This window comes from Athene cunicularia (genome assembly GCF_003259725.1).
Source record: "Athene cunicularia isolate RWA chromosome 11 unlocalized genomic scaffold, athCun1 chr11_part2, whole genome shotgun sequence".
Lineage (NCBI taxonomy): Eukaryota > Metazoa > Chordata > Aves > Strigiformes > Strigidae > Athene > Athene cunicularia.
This window is the reverse complement of record NW_020799114.1, coordinates 1,644,481-1,662,934: the sequence shown is the minus strand read 5'-3', so window position 1 is coordinate 1,662,934 and position 18,454 is coordinate 1,644,481. Positions and strand designations below refer to the sequence as shown.

The 18,454-nt window shown below is 52.0% G+C and overlaps 1 protein-coding gene across 5 annotated transcripts in view; it reads left to right on the top strand.

The window, feature by feature from the left end:
- Positions 1-6: 6 nt before the first annotated feature.
- Positions 7-18,454, top strand: part of ACSF3 (acyl-CoA synthetase family member 3) — a 63,377-nt gene continuing 44,929 nt past the window's right edge. For 2 of the 5 annotated variants that reach the window (XM_026857071.1, XM_026857066.1), the window contains exons 1-5: positions 7-50; positions 3,139-3,870; positions 5,298-5,453; positions 15,342-15,496; positions 16,167-16,312. In XM_026857071.1, the coding sequence (XP_026712872.1) occupies positions 3,169-3,870; positions 5,298-5,453; positions 15,342-15,496; positions 16,167-16,312 (1,159 nt within the window). In that variant the 5' untranslated portion in view covers positions 7-50; positions 3,139-3,168. The other 3 variants (XM_026857068.1, XM_026857070.1, XM_026857067.1) reach the window with 3 other exon arrangements.

Genomic DNA, 18,454 nt, shown 5'->3' with positions numbered 1-18,454 from the left:
CTCCTTCCCGGCGGGGCCTGTGGCCGGGGCGCGTTGTCGCAGGGCTGAGGGTGGGTGTCGGCGCCCGGTGCCGCCATTAACGGTGGCTTTAATTAATTAAAACGTCCCAAGCGTCTCGCCTGGCCAGGCCGCGCAGGAGCGGGGCTTGGAGCGAGCAGCGGGGCTCGGGCCCTTCGCTCCCGGGACGTGAGGGGACGCTGGTGCTGTCGGCGGAGCTGGGCCTCGGCTCCGGCCTGGTGAGGCCAAACCTTATCCTCTGTAGCTTGGAAATGACGGGCTGAGGGGTTTTCCTGCTGTTGCTCTGAGATTTGATGTGAGTAGGGCAAGGGGCAGGGAGCTGGACAGTGGGAATCCTCTCTGGGATGAAGTAAGCATGAAGCCCATCCTTCTCGGGAGGGGTGCTGGCAGTGGGGTCGGCTGCGTTTGCTGTGGGGTTCAGCCTCACAGCTCCCAGCTCCACCGCGATTTGCAGCGGTTTAGTCGTGCTGGGAGCTGGTGGGAGCATCCCCAGCTTCTTTCGTTTCTTGCTTTAGCTGTAGGAGCGTGGGGGTTGAGCCCTCTCTTACAAAAAAGCGAGGACTCCTCGGGCTGCCCTGCCACGAGCTTCTGCCCAAGGCTCCCAGTGACAAAATTCAGGTATGCGCAGCCAGAGTTTGTGTTTCCAGTTACCCCTCAGCAACAGGCAGGGTAAAGAAAACAGCCCCCAGTGTTCCTTCACCCTGTCCCGAGTGTCTGTAAGTCTGCACACACAGTCAGTACTATTTCTCTGAAGTCTGTAAGCACACAGGCCTGGCTAAAGGTGCTGCTGTTGATTGTTTTGTTCAATCTGGACTGGTGCTGTGGTGAAAAGGGGATAATGTAATTTTTGGAAGGCGCTGCTCTGAAGCAGCAGCTAACACCTGCTCAGGAGCCATGCGAGGACACCAGTGCAGTGTGGGGTGATCTTGGCAAATGGTTCCCTCCAGTTAATGCCCCTCTCAATGTCTGGGGCATTCACACCTCCCCAGTGAGCTGGCCTTGGGTGCAGGTTAAGAGGAGGTGGTTTGGTTTAGGTTATGAATGATGTTGGCTCTTTATATTTTAGTCTCTACGGAGAAATGGAAAGATGTCATGTGAGCTTTGTCATGACCTGTTTTGTTTTTTCCATCCTGATAGTGTATGTCATGAGTGCACATGGTTACCACACTCTGGGCTTAAAGCCTCTCTGCCCCCCCTCCCAGATGTTTCCGCACTAAATCACAAGTTTCTTTTGCAGAAGCAGAAATTGAGGTCGATATGCAAAAGAAAAAATACGTGCAAAGCCTGTGTGTGCCTGGAGAAATGCTCTGAAAGTGGATGGGAGTGACCGTGGGGCTCGGGGCTACCTCTCTGCAAAAAGGAACGCGTGCTGCTGTCGGCGGGCGCTGCCCGCGGGTGTCTGAGCAGCCTGAGCTGAGTTCAGCTGTGTTCAGCTCATCCCTGTGTAGCTGCCAGTTCTCTGGATCCGTTTTATTTCAGCTCCTCCCCATGGTGGGAAGCTGAGCAGGGAGGCTCTTTGAGTCGAGCTGTTCCACTCACAGGCATTTATTAAAATTTTTTGTAAAAAATCAAGTCATTCTTGCCAGTGTTGAGGAAGTGTCACGTACACTCTTATAGAGAAGCTGTCATCCTTTGGCTACCTCCTCTTGTCATAGTATCTCTCCAGGGGTGCTTTGTCGGTGGTGTTTAGTAGCAGCTATTACATAGGCCGTGCAGCAAATCTCTTTCTCTTCTGCCACAGCCCTGTTCTTCCCTCTCAGCTCTCCTGTTGGCATTGGTGACTGCCTCTGTACCGAGAGGGTGCTTGTTCTTGCTGAGCGTCTAGCCAGAGCTCCAGGCTCTGTGCAGAGGGGGGTTAGGCTTCTTCTGAGACATCTCCTTGGTCCTCTCAATTTACTGCTGCTTCCTCTCACCTTTGGTGTACCAGTAGTATCCCCTGCCAAGTGTTCCAGTAGTCCCTGAGGCTCCTGTCTCCCCGTTATATTGTTATGGGTTTTGTGCTCTGTGTTCACTTTTCCCCTGGTGTTTCTGTGAGATGATCTGGGTAGTGTCCACTACTATTACGTGAACCTTCCCCTTTGAAAGGGGAGACGGGCAAAGAGCAAACTCCTGGTACTTCTTGCCAGCTACCACCAAAGCTTTTTTGCTAACTTCTCCCATGAGCGGGGAGGTTGATGTCATCGTGCTGCCTGAGCACAAAGGCAGAACGCGCAACGTTTGTGCCAGCCGTGATCTTCCTGTAAAGCCTTTAATGGTGTTGGTACGCCTTCCCGTTCCCTTCTGGAGACTTTCTCTGTTGAAATGCCTCTGTGCATCATGGCATCGCTGTGGCAGCGTGGCTGGGCCAGGGTGATGGTTGGGCTGCGCTCAGCTCAAGCTCTGGCTCCCAGGAAGTTTCAGAAGTTCTGTACCAAATCCACAGGTCAGCCTGTGCGTGGCTGTGCTTCCCTGCTGCTGTTTGCTGGGAAAAGCAGCTGCTGGGTGGGAGCAGGGCTCCCATTGCCTGTAGCTGTCAACCACTTGGTCTGTCACGTAAGAAAGGTTTTGAGCTGCAGTGGTGTTTGTGATGGATGACCTGTCAGCTGGGAGGGTTTGGGCACTTTCCTGTACTTAGATGTGCTATTGCTTGTAGGAAAGCTCATGCAGGAAACAATCCTCCACTGGGCTAAGCCTTAGCAGACTTGGGTTTCGTGTCTGGCTCCGTGCTGCCTAACTGGAAGTGTAAAGCAAGGCAACAGTTTACCCAAGCGATGGAAACTGCAAACTGAGAGCTGGGGACTGTCGTCATTATTTAATTTTTTTAAATGCCGGTCCCACTGAGTTAGAATGGCACATCAAGTAGCCACTACTTGGTGTCCTAATATTACTGATCGATGGAAACTATTTCATAATTTAAGTTAAACTGGGTTTTAGGTATGCGGAGGCTGTGTAGGGAAGGGTCTCTGTCTGCTGTTCCATCCGGGCAGGGCCTAGCGTCCTGGGGATGCAGCAGTCTGAAGCATAAACATTAATAATACAGTGGGTATTATTCAAATGAAGGCTGCCACTTTTCCTTTGTGGGAATAAACCCCTGGGTAATTGCTGCACATACTTATCTGTTCCTATAATTGCTTTCTGCAGAATCACTTCAAAACAAGCGGTGCTGGCAGGATGCTGGTCTCCCTGCTCTTCCCCCAAGTGAGCCGGCCCCTTCGATGCCTCGTCCGGGACCTGCACCATTGCAGAGGGGGGTTGCGTGGGAAGAAGAGGGCTGGTTGTCCCCGCAGGGGTCTGCAAACTACCTGGGCAACCTACAGCAGTGACGTTACCCCTGTCTTCACCAGGGCTTTGGCTTTTGGTGATAAAATCGCCATCATCGACCAAAACGGTGAACACACTTACAGGGACCTTCTCGGGCAGAGTCTGCGCCTGTCCCAGGAGATCTGCAGAGCTCTGGAGTGCTCCAGCAGGGACTTGAAGGAAGAGAGGATCTCGTTTTTGTGTCCCAATGATGCCTCGTATGTGGTGGCCCAGTGGGCTTCCTGGATGAGCGGGGGCATAGCGGTGCCCCTTTACAAGAAGCACCCTGTGCAGGAGCTGGAGTACGTGATCCAGGATTCGCAGAGCGCTCTAGTCATCGCCGCCGAGGAATACGTGGGGAAAATAGCCCCAAGTGCTGAGAAACTGGGAGTCCCAGTCCTGCCGCTTCTCGAGTCTCATAGTGAGGGATCTGCAAGTCACGCAGCAGTGGAAGAGGGTCCCTTGACAACCTGCTCCTCGTGGAAAGACAGAGGAGCCATGATAATCTATACTAGTGGGACGACGGGAAGACCCAAAGGTGTCCTCAGCACCCATGAGAACGTGCAAGCCGTGGTGAGTGCTGCTTTCCCTCTGCAAAGCTCGGGCCAGGTGATGGAGGCCTTGGCCTTCAGAGGGGATTTGGGGTTGCAAACCCCAAAGCACAACGTGCCTTACCACAGTCAAATCCCTGCGCAGAGCCGGGGGCTGTACCTGGGAAGTCCTCAACACTTTTAAGGTGAACACAGAGAAGAGTGTTTGAGGCTCTGAACCTTGTCCTGCTGCAGCTGCAGCCAGGGGCAGATGGACTCTTCTCCTTGCTCTCCTGGAAAGCAGAAAGGATGAGACCTGTTGTAAAAAGACTGTTTTCTTTGCAGTTTGCTTTTCTTCACTGTGACTCGGAAAGAATCTTTGCCCCTAATTGGAATATAACTTAGCCCAGCCCAGTACTGTGTGAAGCCTGTGCATTATTCAGCTATATATCCCCAAGGCAAAAAATCCATTAGCTCTCTGAGCCAAAAGGAATTAAAAGTTTGAATGAGCCTGCTGACTACCTCACCAGTTGGTTATCGCTGCCTGCCACTGATAGACTCATGCCATTAGGGAAGAAGGGCAGGAGTGCATCGTGCCTTACGGCCGCCTCCGAGAGCTTACGCTGTGCCGGGAGTGGTATCAAAGCCTTGATGGATAGAGCCAGGGCTTGGCTATATTGGGCAAAGAATCTGTTCCCTTACAAATATGCTGATCATTTGGGAGGGGGCCTGAGCAGGCACCATCTTTTGTGCTGTCTTGCAGGAAGCCTAAAACCTGCTCCCTGCCCTGTGGAAGAGGATTGTGAATGACATGACTAAATTCCACTGGTCAAATGTTTTTTTTTATTTTTAGATGGCTGGAAATATTTTTTCCAGTTGCTAACACTGGGCTCTGAAGGGCATTGTTCACCCAGAAGCCTGAGGTCTAACGCTTTAGATGATTATCCCTTCATAGCAAAGTGGTTTAGGAGCTTGTTATACCAATATTTTTTTTTACTAACATGAAGCCTACTTTGTATTTATCAGACTGTGGTTCTCTGCTCCTGACTATCCCTTACAGGTGCTAAAAGCCCAGTGTCATCTGTGTCCAAAATATGTCAACAGAGTTCTGTGGAAATCAGTTTTTTGATGACTATTTCTGCCAACTCTGCATGTGCAGCACCAGCCTAATAATTTTGTAGGCCCTGCTTAAAATCATCGTTGACTCTTTCTCAGTAATGAGGAAGGACTTTGCTGATATATACAAAGACACGTGCTGACAAGATGCAGAAGGTGTGTTCTACTGTTGTGGTGGGAATTTTGCTGATGCTGACCCTAAAGGCAAGATTTTTGTGCCCACCATTCCAGAAGGTCTGGGACTTCTGCTGCTGGCTGTGCCCCGGGGTTCTGGGGCCTGGGTACCTCAGGCTTTTCAAGCAGTGAGAGTCTTTCCCCCTGCCCTAACGCTGGGTTGTATGTTTTCTTCTGCAGACCACAGGGCTGGTTGAAAAATGGGAGTGGAAGAAGGAAGATGTTATTCTGCATGTGCTGCCTTTACATCATGTCCACGGGGTGATCAATAAGCTCCTCTGTCCTCTCTGGGTGGGAGCGACATGCATCATGTTACCCGAATTCAGCACACAGATGGTAAGCCTGGAGGGATCGCGCGTTGTCTTTGAAATTCAGCAGCAAGACCCCATGCATTGTAATTAGAGCAACTTTGGAAATAAGTTCTTAAAGCATTCCAGCCTCTTTAGCCACTGGCTGCATGCGGTTCACAAAGTGTCTGTTAAAACCCCCTTTGAGTTGGACGCTCGGTCTGGGGTAAACGTGCTCTTCTGGAGGCTGCGGCTTGTTTAAGCGTGGCGTACGTAAGCGTAACGCTGTGCTGCCCCTCGTGGTGCTGAGGGTCTCTGACTGGAGGTGGGCCCTTCCACGTACCCACTAAGAGTGTCTGCACCCCGAATGAGAGTTGTTAATTTTCTGGTACCAGGAAGGGTGGAAACGCTGGGTTTTTCTCTTGCATGTTAGCACTGTGCTGCTTGTTGGCATTTTTAGTAGCTTGCATTTTTCCCTTCCAACCCTATATCCGTGGTGTTTTATGTTACATGGCAAAACACAGGCTTTAGAGTTTCTTGCAGCTCAGGTAAGAGAAATACTGGTACTCCTCACTTGCATGGAAACATTGCGGAGAAACGTGTTAACAGACCTGCCAGGTTAGACTCAGTGATACGAGAGAATCTGCAAATCAAGAGCTGCTTGCAGGAAAGGTGGCAGGAGGGAAACCTTCCTTGAGTGTGGCAGAGACACGCTTAGAACGTTGTTTTCTAGCTGGGACAGGAAACGCCAGTCCCAGTGGTCTGCTTCTCTTCTGTTCCTTGCTGCGGCAGCAGACAGCCGACCTAAGGAGAGGAGGAAAAGGGACTAGAAACAGGGCAGCCAGCAGTAAGGTAGAACAGTTTCTACAGTTACCGGCCCCTGGGATCCAGCACCGCTCGTCTCCATCTCCCGGTGGTGTAGGTGGTGTGAGAGACGTTGGCGTCTGCAGCGTCACTGTGAAGGGAGCAGTTGGCTTTTCAGATGCTGGTGCCACCTTGTAGCAGAAAGGAAACGTGTGGTGTTGGTGCAGAACTCCCTGGGAATGTGAAAAGAGCCCGTCGAGCCTGTGCTTTGTAGCTGAACAGGCTGCTTTGCCTCTTCCTATTTACTCGTGTGTTGGGTGGCCTTGTCACACCGAGAGGACAAAGTGCAAAGGTGTGGGATACACCCTTGACTGTGCTGCGGTGGGGTGAGGGCGAGCCTGGGCTCCGCTCCGAGCGGCTGCAGGACCCTGCGATTCTTCGTTGCTTATTTCTGCTTCTCGAAGAAGCGACCACAGAAAATGCACGCTTCCTTTCTTCGCTTCAAAATGGCCCTGACACCTGAACACCCTCCTGCTGCCCAAGCACTGATCTTTGCTGGGGGGGGAACAGCCCCAGCATCCCGGAGAGGCGGCTCTGCCTTCCCATTGCTGGAGTAAATGGGTAGGGTGCTGCGGTAGGAGGAGGCAGGAGGGGCCCCTGGCAGCGGTAGCCACTGCTCTCTCCTCAGTGACCGCTGCCAAATCGCCTTCCCCTGTCTCTAGGCTGTCACCCCGAAAAGCTCGGGGTGCAGCAGGGACGTGTGCCCCGCCAAAGCTGGGGCTGGGAGCGTGCCCAGCCCTGGTGATGGAGGAACGTGCCGGCAGCCTGGAAGCAAAGCCGAGCCCTCTGGAGGGCGCGTTTCTCCACGTCCTGTGCCACCGGGGATGGATTGTCCCTTGTACCCTTGTGTTTTTCTCCGTGCGTTCTCTCCCGACATCCGCAAATCGATGAGGTGACGTTGAAGGATGGGTTTGGGTGCGGGGGAGCGGGACACCCCCGCCCGCCTTCTCTGATCAAAGCTCTCCCCCAGCCTTGACAGCCAAGGGCAAGCGGGTACGGTGCTGGAGGGCATCTGCTTGACCCTGGGGGTTGAACTTGGGCAGGGAGGTCGGCGTGGCAAGCGTGCTTGCCACAGCGAGAGCCCTTCCGAGGGCTCTCAGGTGCGTTCCGGCTCTGAAGGACGTCATTTGCTTTTTTATTTCTTTTTTTATTCCCTTTATTTTTCCGAGGGCCTCCCCTGGGAGCTGAAAGTGGTTTGATCGACACTACAAAGAAAGCACATGAGGGTAAATAAGGCTTTCTTGTGGAGTTTAATGCAAGCTGCCTTTCAGTTCCAGTCTATTTTCACCAGCTGTTTACAAAATGCCCTTTGCTACTGAAATCAGCTTTCAGAAAAGCGGCAGAGTTTCAGTGGAGGATTTTGCAAAAGGAGCCTGAGTTTTACTGTGTGCTTTTTTTCCTTCGCTGCACCTTGAGAAAGCAGCCAATTATAGTGTGATATAAAGAAACTCGAATGGCAGCTAAAACACTTGACAGGCTGATCAAAACAAGGCTAGGAACTTACTCGCAACCTGCTGCAGACATATTTAGCCTTGAGTGATACTGGCAAGGGTTCAAGAGAAACCGCAGCAGTATGCCCAATGTGTGTTTGGTTTCTAATCACTAACACTTCATTATACAAAATAAATACTTTATTATTACAGTGTTTATTAAATTACATAATTTGCGGCGTGCCTTATAGTCGTGGATACAGATGCCAGTCTGGTTTCGGAGGTGGAAGCAATGTTCTTTTTTTCTTCATTAGAAGATGTTTCAAGCCCCAGACCAAGGCTTGCTTGTCATTCCCTGCAGGGCAGCGTTAGGAGGTGACATCTTTCAGACCCTTTTGTCTGCTTTTGGTAGCTGTCCAAGGAAAGGTTAAAAATCAAGACTGTGGACTAACCCCGGTGTCCTGACCAACATCTACTCTCTCCCTAAAACAGCATCTGACGTCCACAGCTGCATGCAAGCTATCGCTGAGGCCACGAGGGCTCATTAAAGTGTATTGAGATGCCTCAAGCGTGAAAGTTGCTGCATAAAATCAGATTCTTTTTATTAAATGAGGACATCCATTACTTTGCACTAGCTACTGTACATGTTATAATTCACTTTATGGCACCATCTGTTAAGACTGTCTTGCTTAAGCTTTTCATAGTATCTTTTTATTGTAAGTTATTAGAAAATATGGCTGCATCTATTAATCATTTATTAATAAAGGGTTTATAAATGGACCCTTAATTTCCAGCGTTGCAGTCTAGTCGTACGTGACATGCCAAGTCCTCCGGTGTGTGCAGTCCTTGGGGTGCAGGGTGGCTCACGGGGAGCCCCTCTTGGGCTGCTGCCTGCACTCCTGCCCGGAGGTGGTGGGGCAGCACCCAGCACTCCTGCCTGCGCCTCTGGTGCTCAGAACGGCTGCACTGCCTGCCGGGGGGGGAGGTTTCAGCACTGCTGTGGGCATGTGGACGGGGAGCAGGCAGGAGAACAGCAGTGAGCCTGCAAGTGCGTTCCTCCCAGCAGCTGTGTGGGGCAAGGGTGGCTCTGGTGTTGTTGTTTTGTTTTTTTCAAGGGTGAGAACAGGGAGGGCAGAAGCCTCCTTTGGAGCCAGAGCAAGCTGCCGCCTAAACATGCTTATGCAGTCCTCCCATCATCACTCCCTTCCAGGCTGAGTTTACTTCTCCAGCTGCACTGGTCCTGTTTATATTTCTCAGCTGCTTCTGAACCTGTTTGAAATGCCTGGCTTTTTTTCTTATGCAGGAGGAGATATTTAAAGATTTTTACGGTTTTTGTGCAAATTGGTGGTCAGAGGAGATGAGATTAACGCCTCTGCTTAAGGCAAGGAGTGCAAGGTGAGCCATCTCCTTACTGGGCATCAGAGAAAGCCGGTGGCCAAGTGGTTTTTGAAGGCCTCTGTGAGCACAGGGGTTTGCAGTGAGCAGGCACTTAGAGCATCCATTCCCCAGCGACTCCCTCCTTCCATCTCCCTTCCCCGCATCGATTCAGTGGCGGCTGCTGAGGCTGAGCACACCCTGTGGCGTGACTGTTACTCGATGGAAATGTCAGCAAGTCTGGAGAGACAGGCCCAGGGGAAGCTGGGCGTGCTCCGTGCCGGTGCTTTTGCTGGGACAGTCACATGTTGATGGCCCTGTGCTGGACCAGGACCCGGCTACACTGGGTGCCCTGTGGACAGGAGCCTTTTGGAGCGAGTTGAGGTCAGTGTCTGCTTTTCAGGATCCTCTGCTGAGGCTTTTGGCCAACTCTTGAGTTTGAAAATGGGAACGGCTTGTCTTTGCCTTGGACCATCTGATCTGGCCTTAAGGGAGAGATGTTCTAACAGCAAAAGGCTCCCTGTCAGCTCTTCATGTTGATAAACGTGAGCTCAGATCCCAGGAGCAATTTCAGTCTTAAGTGCGGAGTGGGAAATGAAAGTATTCAAAAACATGAAGGAAAAAACTTGCTCTGAGTGATGGGGGAAGCTTAGAGAAATCTCAGCTCCGCCTGACCTAGTTGTGGCGTGTGCTGCCCGCTCGGCTCTGCGGGGCAGGTTTCGAGCTGTGGTGTGTTGCCTGTGCAGTGACAATGCTGTCTGTGCCCTGCAACTGCTTCCTTGATAAATATGCCGCGATGCAGATTTATTGCCCTAAAGTTCTACGAGGAGCTGATGTTTTGATGCCAGCGTTACTGCGTGTTTGGCTTAAGGTGCCTCCGAGGAGCAAACCCTCTAAAAATCATACCCGGTTTTACAATGTCGCACACAAAGCCATCAAAATCGTTAATTTTACTTGGTCCCTTCTTTCTAGGCGTTTGTCCTGATAGGAATGCTGAGAGCCCAAAGCCAGTGTGTGATTTGGGACTAATTCTCCCGACGTGCTGTCACCCATGGCGGTTTTTTCCCGTGGTGGGAAGGTGCCGCAGAGCTGATGCTCGTCAAGGTTTTGCGTGTGAGGTGTTGCTCCAGGGTCACTGCTGCATCGTGTGGTTACACCCCTGACCTCCACACAAAGCCCACCAGCCTGTTCTACACCTGCGAGCAAACTGTTTGTTGTGCTGCTGTTATCTGTGTGAGCCAGGCTGGGCTCAGGCTTTACACCTTCGCTGGGCTGTGCAGGGGGATCTATGGCTCGGCAGTCACGGTTGCCTCTAGAAAGGAGAAGCATGCACCACAGTGAGCCTCTCCCCTGGATCTGTCGCTTCTGCAAACATCACTCTGGGCAGCTCTTTTAGTTTATTTTTAAAAGAAAAGCAAATCCAAGCAGGGGAGTCTGATCTCTAGTAACCAAGCGTGGCTAAGACGCTGCTGGTAGCGTGGTGGGGATTGCGTCTCCCATCCAGTTTCAGCTGGGGAAAGGCAATTGTCTTTTCATCCGTTAATGGGAGGCTTTAGAGGAGTAATTTTATTTCAAACTCAAAGAGGAGTCAGTGGAGGGAGGAGCAGGTCACTAGTGAATGGATTATGTTTGATCACTTCTCGTAGACCTGGCTTTAAAAAGTTAGAGTTTTTCTTTCCGTCTCCCCAGATCTGCCGTCTGTCCTCAGCATCTGTTACGGAGTAATGTCTTTTGATGTGTGTGGGGAAATATAAAAAATGGAACCAGAGCCTGTCATATTTACTTATATTACCAGGTCCCAGGGAAAGCACTTGCTCCTTTCAGTATGCCTACAGCGTAGGAAGGGTTTAAAAGCTTCAGCCTGGAATGCAGAGGGGCCATCAAACTGCACTGATGAATAAATGATTAAAACCAGAGTCATGCAGAGCGCAAACAGTTTGGGCTTATAACAAACATGAGACGAAGCCACCAAGGGCCCAGTTTCCCTTTGAAGAGAAGAATGTTTCTCCCTCTGCACATTGCTCACGGACCGTCGGCGCTCGGGCTCCGCTCGGCGCTCTCCCATCTCCCGCCGTGCCCCTCTGCCTCGTGCTCGGGGATAAACTGCCATCGGACATGGTCCTGCCATCCCTGTGGGGCTGCTGTAGAGTCACGGGAGCTCTCTGACCCTGGTGTCAGGCGTGGGGTCTCGTCGAACGAGGGGCTGGTTCGGCTGCAGACGCTCCAAAGATCCTTGCTGGCGGCGCTACCCACTTGGCAGCAATCGAGGCAAAACACAAGCCCGTCTCCCTGGTCAAAAGAGAAGTTAAGGGATGATTTAACCTTGCATTAGGGGTATTGTTGCTTTTCAAAAGGTTTAAAAAAACCATTCAGTAACAACTGAAGATGATACAATAATTTTATAGAAGAGGGAAGCTGTTGTGTGTCTCAGCAAGGCAGCAGCATGGGCTGTCTATTATCTGTTTGTGGTCTGATGGGAAAATCCATGATGATATTTGCTTCCTTTTCAGCTTTTAGGCGTTTTGGCCTGCATCTCTTCTGGCTCTACTGGGGAGTCCTCCATCAGGCAAAGTCTTGCAAGATTTAGCATACAAATTGTTGTTGCCACCTTCTTTTTTTGCAATAGGAGATGCCCGGTTCTTGGTAGGTTCAGTGTTTTCTGTCTAGTTTCTGGCACTGCACTCTCCCACTGAAGGTGAGGCCTCTGTAAAGAAGGAGAGTTACAGCCTTTTCTGCTGTGTGCTTGCATCTCTTGCTTCAGGTGATCGCAGCAGATCTGGAGGCTGGTTGCTGTGTGGAAGGACCATCTCTTGGAGCAGCTTGCACGTTCCTCTGTCCTTGTTCACCATCGTGCCATCTGTGTGCTGCAAAAAAAAGATGTGGGAAAAATCTTAAAGCTATGTCTGTTTTGTACCCACTGGCGTAATTTTCTCTCTCTTTTTTTTTTTTAAATTTACTGATGGCAAAATCCCACTGGCCAGCCCATGGAATTGCCCAGATATGTTTTTGTGCAGTGGGAGGGGAAGAAAATCAGGAATGTCGAGCTGACAGGAAGGCTCTTGGGAACAGAAGGTCTCCCACTTCTTTGCTGGCTCAGGCAGCCCTGTCCTGTAAACCTGCCCTGAACTTTCATTGTTGTTATTGCTGGTAGGAAGCTGTTCTAGCTCTTGCTTTCTTGCAGTTAGAAACGCTTTGTTTCTAGCCCTTGTTTATCTTAAAAGGAATCCTGGTCCATCCCCTGAAAGTATTCCGTCAGAAGACTGCTGCTTCCCTGGTGCTCGGTGTGAAGTCCAGCAGCCCTGGCACGCAGTGCCGTGTTTGCCTCCAGAACCCGTGGCTTTTTTTAAAAGCACTGGGAGTCCTGAGGTATCAGGTGAGCAAAATAAAATGAAATGATGGGCTGCCAATACCCTGTCCGCAGGTAATTGATGTGGTGACGGTGACACATGGGATAACAGAGGGGGAGATTGATTGTGCTGCTCGAAGCCTGACGCTGTCGGAGGATGCTGCCTGCTGGAAGGGCAAAGCTGGCCTCTTGCTACAAGCCTGTCCAAGCCCCGGGATTGATTGATTAGTCCCAGGTAACAAGACTTTCCCAGATCCTTCTCTCAAACCGTGAAGTTATAGTTATAAAACAGAAATAGCTGTTACAGCTGGCTGGGCAGCGACAAGCCCTCTGGACAGCTCGGGGTCTGCAGAGGGCTTTGGGGCTGCCAGCTTTGTACCACAGCTCGGTGCTTCGTACTGTTAGAACACATGGGTAGGATCCAGATTTGGCTGAGCAGGAGCGGAGCAGGTGGAGATGTTTGGCTGTCAGCAGATCACCCCGGCAGCTGGTGGCACAAATCCAAAGGCAGCTGCTTATCTTCAGGAAGGGGCTGTTGCTGGGGCGAGTTGGACTGACACAGAAAAAGCTGCTCGCGTGGCTGGAATGGCAGTAGGGAGGATTTTATCTAGAGCAGGAGTTGAGCAGGGATGCAAGGACAGGGGACTCTGGGGTGCAGGAGGGAATCTGCTGTGTTTTGGAATGGTTTCAGTTTGTTTTGGGTTTTTTTCTTCGAGTCCAAATCCATGTGAAAATAACTGCTGCAGGGCCAGACTGGAAGTCTGCCTGCGTTCCCCACAGCTGCTCTGGACTTGTGAAGGCAAAAAAAAAAATAAATCACACAGCAAGGATCGAACAGCCCTGAGCATCTGTCTGCCTTCAGTTCTTTCAGCTCTGTCATGATCCCTGCTTGCCGTCCCGCCTCTCTCCCTGCCCGAGGTGGTGGCTCTTGGGAGCACCAGGCTGAGGACAGCAGGTCCGTGTGTTCAGCTTTGGAGAGGCCCTTCTCCATCCTGCTGCCTCGAAGGGAAGAGATACTGGGGGGTTGAAGAGAAAAAGGTCTTTGGGGAAAAAGACTGGGGGGAGTATGGTGGGGTTAGATCCTTCTAAATGCAATTTTGCCTATTCCAGCCTCTTTTAGGGGATCGTGCTAGTAGGTGGAGTTTCTGCAAGGGAGTGTGGTGTTCCCTCTGCGGGCACGTCACCCATTGGTCTGGGCAAGTCACCTTCCTCCTCTGCTCTCCCTGATGCCAAGGGGGCCCCTCGCAGCACCCCTGTCCCAGCTCCTGAAGTGTCCGGGGGAGTTTCCACCTTGTGCATTCGTCTCGCCCCATCGAGAAATATCTCTGGGCTGGGAGGCAGCATCAACTCCCTTCTGTTTGGTGGGACAGTGCCTTTGTTGGATGTGTCCTGCTCTCTTAAGAATAACAACGTGGTGGTGGTGGTGGGGTTTTTTTTTTAGGAGCTGATTGTTCTGAAGCAGTGGAGTGAGAGACACGGGGGGAGGCAGCGCCGGCGCAGCGAAGTAGAAAGTAATGAAATGGAGCTTGAGCGAGCAGGACGGAGGGGAAGGGGCAGAGTGACAGCATGAAGGAGAATCACTTGTTCACCTTCAATCAATTCCTGCTTTTTCTTGCCGTCGCACGCGCCTGTGTGCAGCTGAGCGTGCGCGGGCAGGGAGGGGAGAGGCGGTGCGCCTTGTCAGGAGCTGTTAGGAAATACATTTGTCAACAGCGGGGCAGGGACCGGAGCGAAAGGAAAGAGGCGGCCGTCACCGTAGCCTTTTATTTATTGATGGCTTTGGATCGTTCCTGTCTTGGGAAGAGCTTACCTAGGGGGAGGAGTGGTGAGCTGTGGAAGGAATGGGTCCAGTTGCAATATTTATGGCTCCTACCCGTTGCTAACTGCTCCCAGGTGGGGCTGCTCAGCTAGGGCAGCAGCCAGGGCTCACTTAGTCTTCATCCCCCTGCCCCTCCCAGCAGAGCCAGCTCATGGAATTTGCTCCCATTTGTCATTCCCACAGGTTAGCAGGAATTGCAGCTGAAGGACATCGGTCCTGCCGGGACCATTTCTCTCAGGAAGAGCACGGTTGGTGTAGAGGCCCTCCTGGCTAGCTGCTGTCTCCTGGTTTTACCTGTGGTATCTGATAGCTGATCTGAGCTCGCTGGGGCACATCTCTCTGCGTCTGCTCCCCAAAAGATGACTGTTTCCATTGCAGTGGAGTCTGACTCCCAGTTACGCTGCGTATCTCTCTTCCCAGCCCTGTCATCCATCTTAAAAGCATTTCTGCCTCAAAGGTTCAGGTCAGTGGGCTCCTACCTGTGTTCTTATGTGGCTTAGTGTCTTTCCAAAGAGGAGCTCCCATGCTTTGAAAAGCTGGTGGCTTTGTGTAGCCTCGGAAGAGCTGTGCATGTGGGAATTAACTGATTCTACCACAAGCTTTACGTCTTCATGAGCAAATCCTTGGCTGTAACATGATGGTACTAAAAAAATCCTCCAGTTTCCATCATCTTGTGCTCATGCAGAGTGAAAGCAGGTGGGTGGCCCACTGGTGGGATGAGAGAGTTGAATGTTGTGCTTTGGGCAAAGAGGGGCATGGTGAGGTTTGGGAGCTGTTGTTCTGGACATGGCTGAGGTGCATGCAACAGCCTTCCAGTTGGTTGTACTTTACAGGAGTCTTGAATAGCCGAAGTCTGACTGTTTGTGGCCAGCCCAGGGTGGCTTTGCTTTTACCCAATCTGTTGCAGTCCTGCACCTCGTTTTCCCCTTGCACCCTATGAAGGAGCAGTGGTGGGACTCGCTGCCCTGTGAAGTGTTTGCAGAGCCCTCACTTGTGAACCTCTTCAAAGGTGCCGAGGAGTTGGCACTGACAGCGCCAACCATCGCTTCCCTCTACGCTTTACCTTGGGGTGTATTTTTATGTGTCTGTTCCCTTCCTTTCTAGGTTTGGAAGAAGTTGCTAAGCTCCCAAGCTCCCCGTGTCAGTGTCTTCATGGCAGTGCCCACTATCTATGCCAAGCTGATACAGTATTATGACGAGCATTTCTCTCGGCCCCAAGTCCAGGATTTTGTGCGTGCCTTTTGCCAAGAGAACATCAGGTAGGTGAGCAGTGCCCCTCTGGGCAGGGGCTGTCCCCACGGTGGATCTGCTGAAGTTTCTTTTCAACATCATTTCTTTGCAGTGCTGGTGGTTGCACATTAATGTCTCTTGACAAGAACCAGGGTGAGGTTATTTAATTATGAGCCACTCTTGCATGGTAAAGCCAGAAGGGGTCTGTGTGCTCTTTATATGTGCCACCCTGCATAACACAAGGCTAAGGGCTTTGTCCTGCAATCCAAGGTCGTACTGCAGTATCTGTTTTTAGGAGACTGGCCCATCTTAACTTAAAAACCACATCAGACAGAGAAACATCTGCATGTGAGGAACATCCTTGGTAACAGTTAAAAGGCTTTTGGGGCTTCTGGCTTAAGGTTTTACTTAGAAGCAGGGTTTATGTAACCCTGGGTTAGACCACAGATTCCCTGGGGCAAAGGTGATCTTGGATACTTTCTTACATGGAGTTTCACAGAATCATAGAATTCTCTTGGTTGGAAAAGCCCTTGAGGATCCTCCAGTCCAACCATTACCCTCCCCCTGACTGTTCCCAACTCCCCCAGATCCCTCAGTTCTGGCTCAGCTCGACTCTTCAACCCTTCCAGGGATCCCGGGGACTCCCCCCCTGCCCTGGGCAGCCCATTCCAACGCCCAACAACCCATTTCCTTGTGCAGATTAATGGTGTCTGGCTCAGCAGCCCTCCCTGTGCCTGTCCTGGAGAAGTGGAAGAGCATCACTGGGCACACACTGCTGGAGAGGTACGGGATGACGGAGATCGGGATGGCGCTTTCTAACCCTTTGCGCGGAGTCCGTGTCCCAGGTAGGAGTCTCCAGAGGATGCCCGCTCTCGGGAGGCGTTTGGCTCTGGAGCGTTCTTGGGTTTTCTCATCACTGAGAATAAACATTTAATTGCCATTTGTTGTGATTGAGGAGCAGGCCATGGTAGGAACCACGATGCTGGTAGAGGAATTGGCTTTGAGAAGCTGGGAGAGGGTGTGGGAAGTGGCTGGTGGCTTTCCCTGGGATCACTGCCCATGGTGGCCTGGCAGAGCTGTGTGTGCAGAGCTCACAGGGGTGCACACTGATCCCCAAATCCAGGCTGGGTCTGTCCAGGAGGCAGAGCCCGCACTGATGCTTTATGATGTGCAGAGTTCAAACACTGTGATGGGACTTCATCTTCAGCTCCTGCTCGGTGAAATTATATTTGTGTGTGGTGGTGACACAGGATTCCCCACGCAGGAGTTCATGTCCAACCGATCGGTGCTGAACATTTAAAATAGGATGTCTGCTCACTCTTATTTTAGTGCAAGTTTCTTGACTCTTCAGGAATTAGAAATTGTCACACCTCATTGTACACTCTGGTTCTGTTCTCGTCTTCCCTCACCTCTCTTAGCTACACTTTGTGACTCCTCTCAATATCTGTACTTTATGTAACCTAGAAAGAAATTGATCTGAAACATTAAAAATATAAAATGCCCCCACCCTCCCTTTGGTTAAAAACGTGGCCATCTGTCTGCCAAGCAACCCAGCCCACCACTATGCCACCTTCTCCTCCCCGCATGCCGTCTGCGCGTGCCTGGCTCCATATGCATCATCTTGGGGGGACCGATGTTACCCAGGGGGGCTGTCCTGGGTGTTTGTGGCTTCCCACAGCACCCCAGTGCCCTGGGATGCAGAGGCCAGGCCCTGCAGGGATTGCACAGGGAAAGGAGAAACCACAGCTCCCCCACGCAGTGCCTGGGAGGGCAGTGTGAAATACAAACTCTAGTTCACTTTTGCAGAGTAGCCGTCACTCCTCTGCCCCAGCTCAGCCAGCCTCCCCTTCCTCCAGAAGCCCCATCCCTGCAGGCAGGAGGGGGAAGCAGGCAGAGAAACAAGATTTCCACCTGTCCAATCTCAAGATGTCCGTGAGCCCCATGCCACAGGGTGACAGTGCAGAGATCATTTGGATGTCCCTGTGGCCTGGTTATGTTTGCTTTTCATTCATCTTCAGGAGGGGAAACGAGTGGAGGCTCTAGAAATTTCCTAGGAGACAAGGAAATAAGACAAAGTAATGTGGGCAAGACAGATGTTGGAGCCCAGAAGGGCAGCTCCTGCTCCAGAGCTGGATGGCAGTGCTGCTGGACAGGGCTGGGACAGGGCCCCCGAGGGTGCCGGCGTCTGCAGGGGACCTGGGGACAAACCCTCTTGTGCAGCTACAGGCAGAGGGGCTGGGGATAAAGGCTGGCTGACCGTCACTCCAGCTGCATCTCGGGCTGCAGCCCCGAGAGCGGAGAGAAGCATCTCACAAAGGTGTGGATCAGCGAGGGACCTTACAGAAAGAAAGCTATAATTGAATAGGCTTGATTAATTTATTTCAGGAAGTGTCAGTTGGGAAGCAGATGGGTGAAGCTGAGGCATAATTTACTGGAGCCGTGAAAAACCTTTTGATATAGTGCCCTGTCAGAGGCTGGGGTGTGAGGTCACCAGGGTACCACAGAGCATCCAGCCAGAGTCAACTGAGAGTCAAATGCACTGACGGGCTGGGAGCAGAGGCTGGGCAGGGGAGGGGAGGGAAATGTCCAGGGGAAAGACCTCAGAGGGCACCGGTGTTACAGGGACAGGCGCTGGGCAGCGGTGAGCGCACACCCGCAGGCTGGCCCAAGCGATTCCCAGCTTTATTTTGAAAAAGAAGCGCCACAAGCGTGGCACTTTACCCCCGGGGTGAGTGCAGGGACCCTCACGCTGGCCAGGGGATTTCTCCTGGAGCAGAATCAGCACAGGTCTTTCCCTCCTGCTTCGTGAGCCTCTGAGGAGAGGCCCTGGGCTGCCCTTGCCCGCTCCCACCTGCGTGGTGTGGCTGGGGAAGGGTCAGGTCCTCGGAGCCTGCCCGCGGCACCACCGGTGTCTCTGGCAGCGTGGCACCGCTCTCCACCCGCAGCACAGGTCCGGAGGGGCAGCGGTGTGGATTGGGGGGGGGGGG